Source organism: Panthera tigris, chromosome B2, assembly GCF_018350195.1.
Source record: "Panthera tigris isolate Pti1 chromosome B2, P.tigris_Pti1_mat1.1, whole genome shotgun sequence".
NCBI lineage: Eukaryota > Metazoa > Chordata > Mammalia > Carnivora > Felidae > Panthera > Panthera tigris.
Window position 1 is genome coordinate 110165719 of NC_056664.1, and position 12295 is coordinate 110178013.

Consider the following 12295-nt stretch of genomic DNA (forward strand, 5'->3'; position numbering starts at 1 on the left):
CCAGTATAATAACTCAAGGAAACACAGTTTTAATTTCCAAAAATTTCTATGAGGAGTTTTTACAGGGATATACCAGAATGAATCAATATATAGGTGCTTTTCATTGGAATTATTCTGAAAAAGACTTGTCCCTTTTGAATGATGATTTATCATATTTTATGAAAACTAAACATAAATAAAAACCTTACATAGTTATCAATTTTCTTTTAGTTTTTTAATGTTTATTTATTTATTTTGAGAGAGAGATATAGCATGAGCAGGAGAAGGGGCAGAGAGAGAGAGAGAATCTCAGGTAGGCTCCACACAGTCAGTGCACAGCCTGATGTGGGGCTCAAGCTCACAAACTGTAAGATCACGACCTGAGCTGAAATCAAGAGTCAGATACTTAACCTAATGAGCTACCCAGGTACCCCATAATTATCAATTTTCTACAGATCTTCATCTATTAAGAGAAGTGAAGTGTGGGAGAGAGTGTGTATCTCATACCATTTGGACAAAATGGAGAACTAAAACAATTATTAAATGCTTACATATTTATGACCAAATGACATGAATTGTGAGTTCCCTATTAAAGACAAAAACTTTTAATCCAACCATTTATCTTTTCCTTTTAAAATGTAAAGCACAAACTTGAAGGACTAGAAACACTTTATTTGATGGAACCATACAAACAGATGAGAGTTTAGTTAGTATTTTTGAAGTGCTATCATCATTGTAACTTTAAGCAGATAAACTTTAATTATTATTAACATTGTTTACATCTTAACTGGTTTGTTTAAACTCCAATTACAATAAATTGGCATATTTTACTTTTTATTAAATAGTTTTTATGACAATGAAAGATGCAATGATGCAATGTAGAAAAGCACTCGGAGGAAAAATTAGTGCTACATCCAAAGTATTATTTCAGAAATTTATTTTGACATCATATTCATATTAAGATATGTTGTCAGTGTCCACAGTACATCTGTGAGGTATCAGGTTGTTTGTCTTGAAATCCCTATTTAATACATAGGAAAACAAGCACAGTATATTTAGTAAATTTTCCAAGGGCACACATTGTGTCAAGATAGCACTGGGAACAGAATTTATTTTTGGTATTTTTCTTACATAGTCCAGTGCCTAACATAGTGTCCTAGAAAGAGTAAGTACTTAATACATAGTCATTGAATGAAAGAATGGATAAATCATTCTATGAAATCTAAACAACTGTCATATTTGCTCTCTATTCCCTTCTTCATTAAATTGAAGAAGCCGTAGGAGCAGTTGAGCAATAAACTTTACCAACTGTCCCCTCCACAAGTTTCCATTGCTACATGAAGAAGCTTTGCAAGATGATACCATCTGGTCAGTCCTGAAGTTATACACTCTAGGTCCCCCCAAAAGAGTGTCATTAATCTTGGTTCATTATAATGTTGGCTTTTGTGGTGTGAGTTAGATCTACCAGCAGGTGCCTGAGACCAACTCTTTTCACCAAAGTCACTGAAAATCCATTATTAATACTGAATGTGTTACTGATGCCCTAGCCTAATATTTTAGTAAATCAGAGTTCTAAATTAGACTTAAAGAACTTGATAGTTGTTGAAAATAAGTCACTTGGCTAGTATTGGCTCTGGCTACCTCAGCAGAGGGTAATTATAATGCCAGAAAGGATAACTTAATTTATTTCCTGAGTTCATTTGTCGTAAGTTGAGTTGCAACTGTAAACACGATTAAGGTCACAGTGGCATGACTTTTAAAGTTGATAGAAAAATGTGGTAAAGAACATAAGTGTTCATATCACCAGAAGACAAAAAGATGACAAAGCCATAATAGTCATTCCCAGTGATCATCAAGTAAGTTAAAAATTGTCATTTGTTCTATTGGTGCTGATAACCACTTAACTAAAAAACAAGTAAGACATCTCATGAAGCACTTATGGTTAAGATATAGTTCTTCAATTTTGATGACATTCATTTATATACATATATATTTTTTTTTGAGAAAGAAAACCCATTTAACTGTACAGAATGATCCTATTTAAGTGAAAGGAAATGCCTTTGCATTTGTCACCCAAATTTAGTGATTGAACTAAAATTTCATCCAGGTGACATTTTCATTAGGACATAGTCTGGAGAAATCTGAAAATACTACATCTCATTTGCCTTTATGTCAAACAAATGATTCACCAGACCTGCCTAATTGGATGGTATATTTCCACTGGAGTGAATGTCCTAATTATAATTTAAGACAAATCTGAGAGAGAAGGTTTATCAGACATTTCTACCTCATTTTATCATGTCCAAAGTTCAGAGATATTTTGAATTCTGTGTAAAAGAGCATCACAAGGAACTTACAGCACTCTTTGGTGCAACTATTACCCATTCTTAGAGCATTGCCACAACGAAAATAGAAAGAGACATAAGTAAAACTAAACTATTAAACATCAACTTAGTGGGCAAATTGCGTTTAGAGATCCACATCATAAAGAGTAGCTTTTGTATAGGCTCCTGTACTCCTTAAACTGAAAGCATAGTCTGTGTTTTCATGTAAGAATATATCTAACTGAAATCAGGAATTCCATTTTGTAATTGTGTCAGTTATATTTAAAATATCGTTATTAAGGAAACTTTAATTTGTAAGCAACTCTACAGTGAATAGAAATAGGAAAATATAAGCATCCACACTTAGCAACAAACACAAATAACAGATTCTTGAGCGCCATATCTTTCAACATGTTTGCTTATCATTCAATCCTTTTGCCCACCCTTTCTCTCTAGGCCAGGCAGGAGAGTAAAACATTTTCAGAGAAACTCCCCAGATTCATGATTTTAACTGCCTACGCCACTGCAGACAAACAATAGGTCCTATCGTCGAAGTCTCAAAGCACTTGTAAGGGCCATGCATGTGTATCTATTGTCCTTGTTGCTTTTGTCCTGGAGAACTTCGTTGGCCAGAGCTCTCTCCGGGATGATGCGCAGGAGTGACAGGAAACTGAAATCCATAGCCATTGTATCCATCCAAGTAGACACATTGGAAGAAACTAATGGGGCCTATGGAAGAGAGCATGATAATTTGTTAAAACAAGCAGAACATGAGCAGGAACAAAGGTAAATCACAGCCAGATAATACAATGTATGTGGACGTGGGTTCTTCAGCTAGATAGCCTTGACAGTAACTATCAAGTTAATAAACCTCATTGTGTCTTAGATTCCTCACATGTAAAATCAAGACGATAGCAAAAACCTCATAGAAATGTTGTGGAAATTAAATCAGTAAATATAGGTGAAGCACTTGAAATCTTTCCTGATACATAATAATCCCTTAACAAATGATAATAAAAATTATCTGGCATAGAAAGTCAAAGTACTTACATTATAGGAATCTATTGATGTGCACTGTACTCTGAAAAAATGTTATATAGTTACAGATTTTAAAACATGAGCTTATCTATATGAAAAATAACTGACTTTTCTTATTTCTTTTAATGTTTTTATAAAACCACAGAGAGCCTTGTGGTCTTAGAGTCTTGAGGCTTTCCACTCGCCCTTACTCTCCTGAGATGGCATAGTTACTGTTTTTTAAATTTTGTTTAACATTTATGTTTATTTTAGAGAGAGAGAGACAGCGCATGAGTGGGGTAGGAGGAGAGAGAGAGAGGGAGACACACAAGGTCCAGGCTCTGAACTGTCAGCACAGAGCCCTAAGCAGGGCTGGAACTCACCAACCGCGAGATCATGACCTGAGCCCGGATGCTTCACCGACTGAGCCACCCAGGCACCCGGGGAATACTTTTTACAACAATGCGTCCAGGTAGCTGCTCTGTTGTCAGAGCAGAGAGCAACACAGAAAATGTGCTAAAGCCAAGCAAGGCAGTGCAGCGTGGTGGGTAAGGGCATGAGCTCCCAATGCTCCCAGGTAGCAGCTTTGTTAAGAGATGGTGATTCTAACTTCTCCTAACAATCATGGGCACCTACTGACTCTTCAGTGTTTTCTATTTTATCTATTTGCCTTCTGTTAATGAACCACAGAGTTTTTGCCAATGGCCAAGAAAGAGAATGACTGTTGAAGTGACTGCTATGTGGAATATGGTGAAGCTGGCCAAATTCATATCTGGGCTTATGAAATAGAATGAAGCAAAGCAGGGGTATTAAGCAGCTAAAGGAAGCAATAAGGAATTATTCTGATTTCATCTCCCTGGGTGTCAGCTGACTTGAATCACTGGTTTTCAATGATGAAAGTAGTTTGGAGAAATCTTGACTTTGTTCTTTCTTTTCCCCTTCATCTTATCCAGAATTATTTTCTTTTCTGTTGTAGCTTTAAAGACAGGCAGTAACACAATCTGCCCCCACTCCCAAGGTTGTAAGTGCTTGGGGCTTTGACGGGCCACTGCCAAGGATGGCAATAAAGCTAGACTGCACTGGGACAACTGGGTGGCTCAGTCTGTTGAGTGACTGATTTCGGCTCCGGTCATGATCTCACTGTTTGTTCGGTTGGGCTCTCTGCTGTCAATGCCGATCCTGCTTCAGATCCTCTGCCCCGCCCCTCTCTCTGCACCTCCCCTGCTCTCTCTCAAAAATAAATAAACATTAAAAAAAATAGCTGGACTGCATTAAGATGAATGGCAGCATCAGTGCTAAAAGTAGAAGAGTCCAGCAGGGACAGGTTACCTTCCAGCTGAACTGTACTAGACATGGGCACATTTCCGAGCATCTACTTAATTGATGCTGATAGGCTGTTAATGAAAATATCATTACATCTGCAAATGTTAAGGCTTATATAAAAGGCTCAGGAATATCAGACTGTAGAACTATTTTATAGTAAGATGGAAATAGGAAGTATTGTTTTTCTACAGAAAATGCCCCAATCAAACTTAAAATATTTGATGAGTTTTTTGTTAAAAATATTGAATCGATTCATTTGTTTATTTTAATTTTTTTAATATTTTTAAATGTTTTTATTTATTTTTGAGACAGGGAGAGACAGAGTGTGAATAGCAGAAGGGCAGAGAGAGAGACCCACACAGAATCCAAAGCAGGCTCCAGGCTCTGAGCTGTCAGCACAGAGCCTGATGTGGGGCTTGAACTCACAGACTGTGAGATCATGACCTGAACTGAAGCTGGAAGCTTAACCAACTGAGCCACCCAGGTGCCCCTCATTTGTTTTTAATTAAACTTTTTATTTTGAGATTATTATAGAGTTGTTTGCAGTTGTCAGAAATAATACAGAGCTATTCCCATATACCCTTCACCCAGTTTCCCCACTATGGTGACATCTTTACAAAACTATAGTACAATATTCCAAACAGGAAATTGACTTTGATACAATCCACCTATTCTTTTGAATTATATTTTAATATTTATTTATAAAATAAAGACTTCAACTGTTTATGTGACATAGCCACAAATTTTTACCAGTAGGTTAATAATTGGGAAACTCCTGTTTAAACCAGAAACATGTCCAGATTGACTTTATAGATTTTTGAAATAATAGTGAAAAGTACTGTTTTTCTCAAAACCTGATTATATGAAGGGCTATAATGACTCCCTGTCTTATTTGCTGCAATTGCCTCAACATCTGAAGCAGAGCTTGGAATGTAGTAGGCACTTAATATTTGCTCAGTGAATCAAGTATTAATACGGAGTAGGAGTCATTTGCTGTTGCGGTGGGCATTTTAGTAACTTCCTGCAGAAATACCTTTAAGAAGCAGTTAGAATCCAGAGAACATTATTGATTTCATTTCTTCAGATAAATGTCTATTCTTTAAAAGCATTAAGTGAAACGAACTTCAGTCATACCTATTTCAAACATTGCTTCTTTTAGTCTGTCCAGCAATGACTGTAATGCAAATGCGAATCCAAAATGTATCACTTTACCATTTGAAGAAAATATCTAATTTGGAAATATCAGAAGGATGAGAATCTTGGACATTGAATTTTGTAACTGCACATGAATGTTGATTGCATTCTACAATCAATGATCCAAAGACTATTAAGAGCCTGCCACATATCTAGAAAAACCAAAAAGAACTTTCAATCTTAAAAGAAGCGAGTTTCTAAGCAATTGAATTGCTGAGTCTTATTTCTACATTTTTTCTCTTTTTGATATAAGAAAGTTCAGCATATCACTTCAGCTGTCTGATTATAAAGCAGACAGTAGCACATATTGAAGCACAAGTTTAGTGAGAGTGCACAGGATCAGAGCTGTGTAGAATGGTCTGCGATAAATGCCACTTCAGTCATTACTTTGTAATTCTTCCAAATACGTGCCTCTTGCCTGACACAAAAAGTGGTGGGCTTATTTTTGAAATATAAATGACCTACTTTAATGTTATTCATCATGTCTGTGCTAAAAACCTTTTTCTTCTCATACTGGTCTTCTTAAGGGTCTAAAGTGCCGGCTTATACTTCTACCTTTAATATAGAATGACTTCATAGTTTTAAAGTAATTATAAACTTACTTTTTTGCTTCTTTGTGGAATACACATCTTCAGCTTCTGGTGTATACAAAAATATGAAAGTAAATAATTTGTACATTCACAGCTATTAGACAAATATGTAGCTATTAGACTAAAAATGTCTAAACGGTTGCACAATATGAAAGACACAGGAGCTAATTCCCTCTTTATAATATATTCTAGGTTCTTATTCAGATTCTATTCAATCTCTCACCCTAAAATTGATAGCTAAGAGCCAGTAGCAGAAGAGGAGCCAGTGGAAGAAAAGAATGTGGTGTTCAATATGTACTTGTTCAAACAGGAACACTGGTCCTGATGTGTTGGATGTTGGTGGGTGAGTGCTAGCAGATGCACATATTCTTTTTCTTAGAAGAGGTCTTTAATGTTTAAAGTTATAACATGTAAGAGTGAGTGGGCTAAATAATGAATATTTCAAAGTAATTCTAAATTAAAAAAAAATTTAAGGTTTATTTATTTTTGAGAAAGAGAGACAGAGAGACAGAGTGCAGAGAGAGGGAGACAAGAATCCGAAGCAAACTCCAGGCTCTGAGCTGCCAGCACAGAGCCCGACACAGGACTCAGGCTCACAAGCCATGAGATCATGACCTGAGCCAAAGTCATATGCCTAACTGACTGAGCCAGCCAGCCTCCCCAAAGTAATTCTAAATGTTTGAGGGACTTAAGTTTTTAATAATCATCTTTGCCATGAAAGAATGTCAGCAGACTGGTGTCCTGTATTAGTCCCTTTTCTCATCTGGCTCATGGATTTCTCTACTGTAGTGATACGTGCCATGTATTTATCTAGTGATGGATAAATTGAAGCTATCTAGTTGAACCCCTTTATCTAGTGTTCACATTAACTGGTGTTCACATTTGGGCTTTGGGGGGTTTCTTGTAAAACCCTGAAAGGTAACAAAGATGTGAATGCATGTGTCTTTCATCAAAAGTTAGGTTTTAGATTTCATCAAATTCTAAATATGTTCAAAGACCTTTCTTCTCAAAGTGTGATCCATATTCCAAGAGTTTCACTGTTACTTGGAGATTAATATATAAAGGTAGTTCTTAGGCCCCAACCCACATTTATCCCATTTTAAAAAGATTGTCAGATTATTTATGTATAAAATGATTTGAGAAGCAATTGTCCAGAAGTCAAAAACATGTTAAGAGTTATTGTTCTTAATAATTCAAGTTTTCAAAAAAATCTAAAAATTAAGTATTCAAAAACATATCTTAGGACAAGTGTAAATCATTTCCTAAGACTCAGGTGTCCATTTCTTTGTGTCTTTCCTCAAAACACTATTTTCTATACTGGTAATTAATTCTGGGCACTGCTATAGTACATATATTTTCATGGCAAGAACAACTCTTACACAAGCTCTATTGTTTATAGGCAAGTTTGGAAGTATAATAGAAAATATCTATTATATAACATGCCACTCTAGGGACTCTGGAAACCCTTCAGTAAAAAAAAATAAAATAAAATCAGTTGAAACTCTTACAATACAAATAAAGAAATTTAGTCCTGAAAAGACTTGCTCAAGATTATGTATCTAGTTGTGATATATTTTTCTGAAGTTTGAGCTTTTCTTTCTTCCTTTTTCCATCTTTCCTTCCTTCCTTCTTCCTTCCATTTCTTCCTCCCTCCCTTCCCTCCTTCTTTCCTTCTTTCCTTCCTTCCTCCCTTCCTTCCTCTAGCCATTGCTGTTAGTATAGGCAAATTGTTTTAAAATTTTTTAATAAAAATATGTCAACTTCACCTTTAAACATTTATGTGGTTCTCTTTCTATCAAATAACACCCCCATTCAATTCAAAAATAGTGAAATGATGGTTTTGAAATATTGTTCCAGTAAGCAATTGGACAATAAATGCATCTAATATTTACTTTTAAATAAACCAGTGTCTAACTAGTGCCTTCAACATGTGAAGATATGCATATTTTTTCCAAATAATGTAAAAAAGCGGTTTGTCTATAAAATGGGTCTGCCATCTAAATATTACTTAGGAAAAGCTAAAGACTAAATCAAGAATAGTTAAATAAAACAGACAAAACATCATAGCCTTAAGAGAAAACTCCTAAATACACTGAAGACAACAAGTTCACCTTCAGCTTTCTTTGAAGCCGGTACATCTTCCAGATCTTCTCCTGGAGAGTAAAGAAAGGACACATCAATCCATGGTCTATTTTCCAGCTTTCCCAAAGAAGAAATTTTGTATTTAAGGTTTTTGAATCATAAGATCTATTACTCTGCGAACTCAGCATTTAGTGTCTCTATGAACAAGAACTTCCTGACAAACAAGGCAACTTCTCTGACTTGGGGAGAGGGTGGGGGGCAATGGATACCGTATCAGGCTGTGGTTAGGGCTGACAAAAGCTGGCTATGATAAGAAGGACCTGCAGTGACACTCCCAAATGTGGCTCTCCTCTCTGACTCCTAACACTCCTTCCCCAAACTACCAACACTTCTGGAATTTAGGACATTGGAGATAAATACATAAGCTAGATCCTGAGAAAAATATCCGCCAGCATATTTTATTAGTGGACTGATTAGATTTTAGTCTTTTGATGGATAATTGTAGAGGCAATTAAAAGACACTTTAAGTTGAACCAAAGCTCAAATACACAATGACTCTTAGCTTACATTATGTAAATTACTTGCTATTTGGTGTACAGGCACATGTGGAATAATGTGGAAGATTTTTAAGTCAGAGATAATTCTAAGAAAATATAATTAAATGATCTTTAAATGTTCACATCAGTTTTTTAGCATTCTTAATGATCTGAAAGAGGGTCGGTTTTCTATTATTTATTCAGATTTTGCATACCAGCTGCTCACTAATAAATAGAAAAGGGGTAAAATAGGTCAGTATGCAAATTTTCTCTAATAAGAAAGAAATGTGACCTTTAGAAAGAGATGTTATTATGTAAAAGAACAAAATGGGAAAAAAGAAAATTACGACCACTTTTTTGCAGCAAATATTTTTAAACTACTTAAAAATTTTAATTTTTTAATTAGCAACTTTGGTGAAAAAATTCTCATCAGGACTTGGAGGCCAAGACTGAGACCCCAAAACAGCTGTTTGTTTTTTTCCTTGTCAGGCTGGAGCAGAGTTTGAACCAGGAAAGAACCTCTCCAGCTCTGGCCATAATTTACTCTCTACATCTGGGTCTCAGGTAAATTGGTTGCAAACTGGCTTCACTTCATCCAAGGACCTAGTTCAGGGCATCCGTGGCTTCCTTGTGTTGAGCGTCCCTTGCTCCTGATGTTGGCAGTGTCACTTAACTGTGGACTGGAGCATCCATTTGGGCTGGAGCAGTGAGTTACTAAAATTTCACCCTGATTAGTTTAGAAATATTTAAATACAAGCTTAACTCAGTTAAATGCTGGATTAAATGACCATGGTCTGAAATTGCTCTGTTAGCTGCCATGAATAAAGAAAAGGCATAAATGGGTACATGATATTTTGAAGTAACTTAACTATATTTTTAAAATGATGTCAGAGTTCTTAAAAGAACCAAATGATAGTTACACTTTCATTGTGTAGCAAGAATCTGCTAATTTTTATGGAGGATGTTTATAAAAGTAAACTAATGCAAGGTTCTTGTACACAAGAAATACAGATTTTATTTTTGAGGATTATAGCACACATAAGCCTAAGATGTTTATGCTCTGGATTCATTTGTTATCCCTGGAGAAATAAATATGGGTAGAATAAAAACCTGAGCTGCTTCTCTTTTCCAAATTCTGTATTCTGACCCAGCATAAACTAGCTACGTGATAAAAGCTGGCAAGAAGTGAGTCATATGTCAATTGCTCAAGCTAACCGGGAGAACAGAGGCACCAGAAGGTAAACCGCAAGCCTAGGGCAGTTGCTATAGAGATGCAGTCTCTGTGTAAGCAACTTAACAGCAACAGAAATTTACTGAACTAGGAATAATGAATGTACCGCAATTGTCACTGCTCAGAATACAAAAAAGAAATAACACACTTACAATCCATTTACTTGTATAACTTGCGCATTGATTAGGTGAGTGGTGGTTTGGATAAAACAAATACTTGACTCTAAAAAGGTATAATAATTACCATAAAAGATGTATCAACATGTACCAATGGACTTTTAAGAAAACATTTTATGAAGGAAGTTTAATTTAGTTTTTATTTTTATTTTTTTCCTTGGAAGGTTTATCTGAAGAAATACACTTAAGATCAGATGTAGAAGAAATAAAGAAATAGCGATATATAATAGCCACACCCAATTTTGGAATCAAATAGGACAGATGTTTCAATTTCTTGCTAAGTTTGCACAAGAATAAGGAATGTGATGTTTTACTTTTGTCAGTTTTTAGGGTCACGTCAGTGCAGATATCCCACTCTAGTCTGAAGAATAAACAATTCAAGATGCTAAAAGTGAATACTTTGATATTTGTTGCCTTAGAGTTCTCTAAGCTGAACAGTGCAATCTCCAAGCCAAACAGGGATGACAAACGTTCCTAAGCCTAAGGACAATGACTGGAAAGCAGAATCAGATGATTTAGAGGCCTTGGGATTCTGTGATAATCTGAGTGTACCTGCATCTTATTTGTGAAAAGGAAGGGAAGGAAGAATTATCCACAACTCATCACTGGAACATCATAGCTATTAGAACATCGATTTTTAAAAAGTGATTTGTATACTTTGTATAATTTTAGAACACAATGAATTTTATTTTCTGCATATGTCCTTAGTAAACAGTATCTTTTCATTAAAAAAGGAAGTCTAATTTAAAATCGGTCCTTTGAGGGTGCCTGGGTGGCTCAGTAGCCCCACTTCAGCCAACTTCAGCCCAAGCTGAACGTCCAACTTCAGCCCAAGCTGAACGTCCAACTTCAGCCCAAGTCATGATCTCACGAGTCCTGCACTGTCAGCACTGAGCCTGGAGCCTGTTTCAGATTCTGTCTGCCCCTCCCCACCTGGTGCTCTGTCGCTGTCTGTCTCTCTCTCAAAAATAAATAAAATAGAATGGGTCCTTAATATAGAGGGAAATATGACCGAGGGAGATGGCAAGTTTCAAGTGAAGGCAATCATATGAAGAAAGACTAGATATAGCAAAGAACAGAAGAGATTCAAGGAGCAGATGGAATTTTGAGGAGGGCAGGAGAAGTGCATCTGCAAAGGTTAGAAAATGTTATTTATCATGTGGAAAGATAGATGTCAGGCTGAGCATTCTCTACTCAATGTCCTAGCCAGTGAAGGTCATTCAAGAAGGAAATCATGTTCTAATGTACTTTGTAAAAATAACAAGACTAGAATATGAGAGAATGGATTCAGAGAAAGAAATTGGAAATGTATTTTAATAGTCAACATAAAAACAATGATTTCTGCAATTGGAAGTCACTGACAGAGTTGAGTATAAATAAGGCTTCATAGGTACAATTAAATAGGATTGAGTACATGTGAATGCAAGAGATTATATAATAAGGGATACTTTAATGCACTTTTTGAGTTTGGAAGAAAATAGTGGTGCCACTCCCAGCAACAAGGAAATCCTAGGAGGTACTCATTAGCTGGGGGCATCATAGGAAATTTAGTTTTCTTTAGTAGGTGTTCTTATTTTAAACCTCTTATATAGATGGAGCAGAGAAGGGTTAAGTGTTGTCCGAGGTCACAGAATGAATTAAGTGACAGGACTGAACCATGGACCCCAGTCTACTTGGACCAGAACCACTTGAATGAGGATTTATATTTATTTCACAAATAGTATAAATGTTATTCCTGTTATGTTCCAGCCACTGTTCTAAACACTTTATAAATGAGAACATATTTCACCACCTTGGAAGTGGGTACTATTCCTATTCCCACTTTGTAGGTAGGAAAATTGAA

General features: G+C 35.9%; 1 protein-coding gene across 1 annotated transcript in view; it reads right to left on the reverse strand.

Annotated features, from left to right (window-relative positions):
- Positions 1-2677: 2677 nt before the first annotated feature.
- TRDN (triadin) overlaps positions 2678-12295 on the reverse strand; it is a 391552-nt gene continuing 381934 nt past the window's right edge. Inside the window, exons 38-40 of the mRNA XM_042987108.1 lie at positions 8539-8580; positions 6440-6475; positions 2678-3032 (exon numbers count right to left, since the gene is read on the reverse strand). Of these exons, the coding sequence (XP_042843042.1) occupies positions 2893-3032; positions 6440-6475; positions 8539-8580 (218 nt within the window). The 3' untranslated portion in view covers positions 2678-2892. The remainder of the gene's footprint in view (positions 3033-6439; positions 6476-8538; positions 8581-12295) is intronic.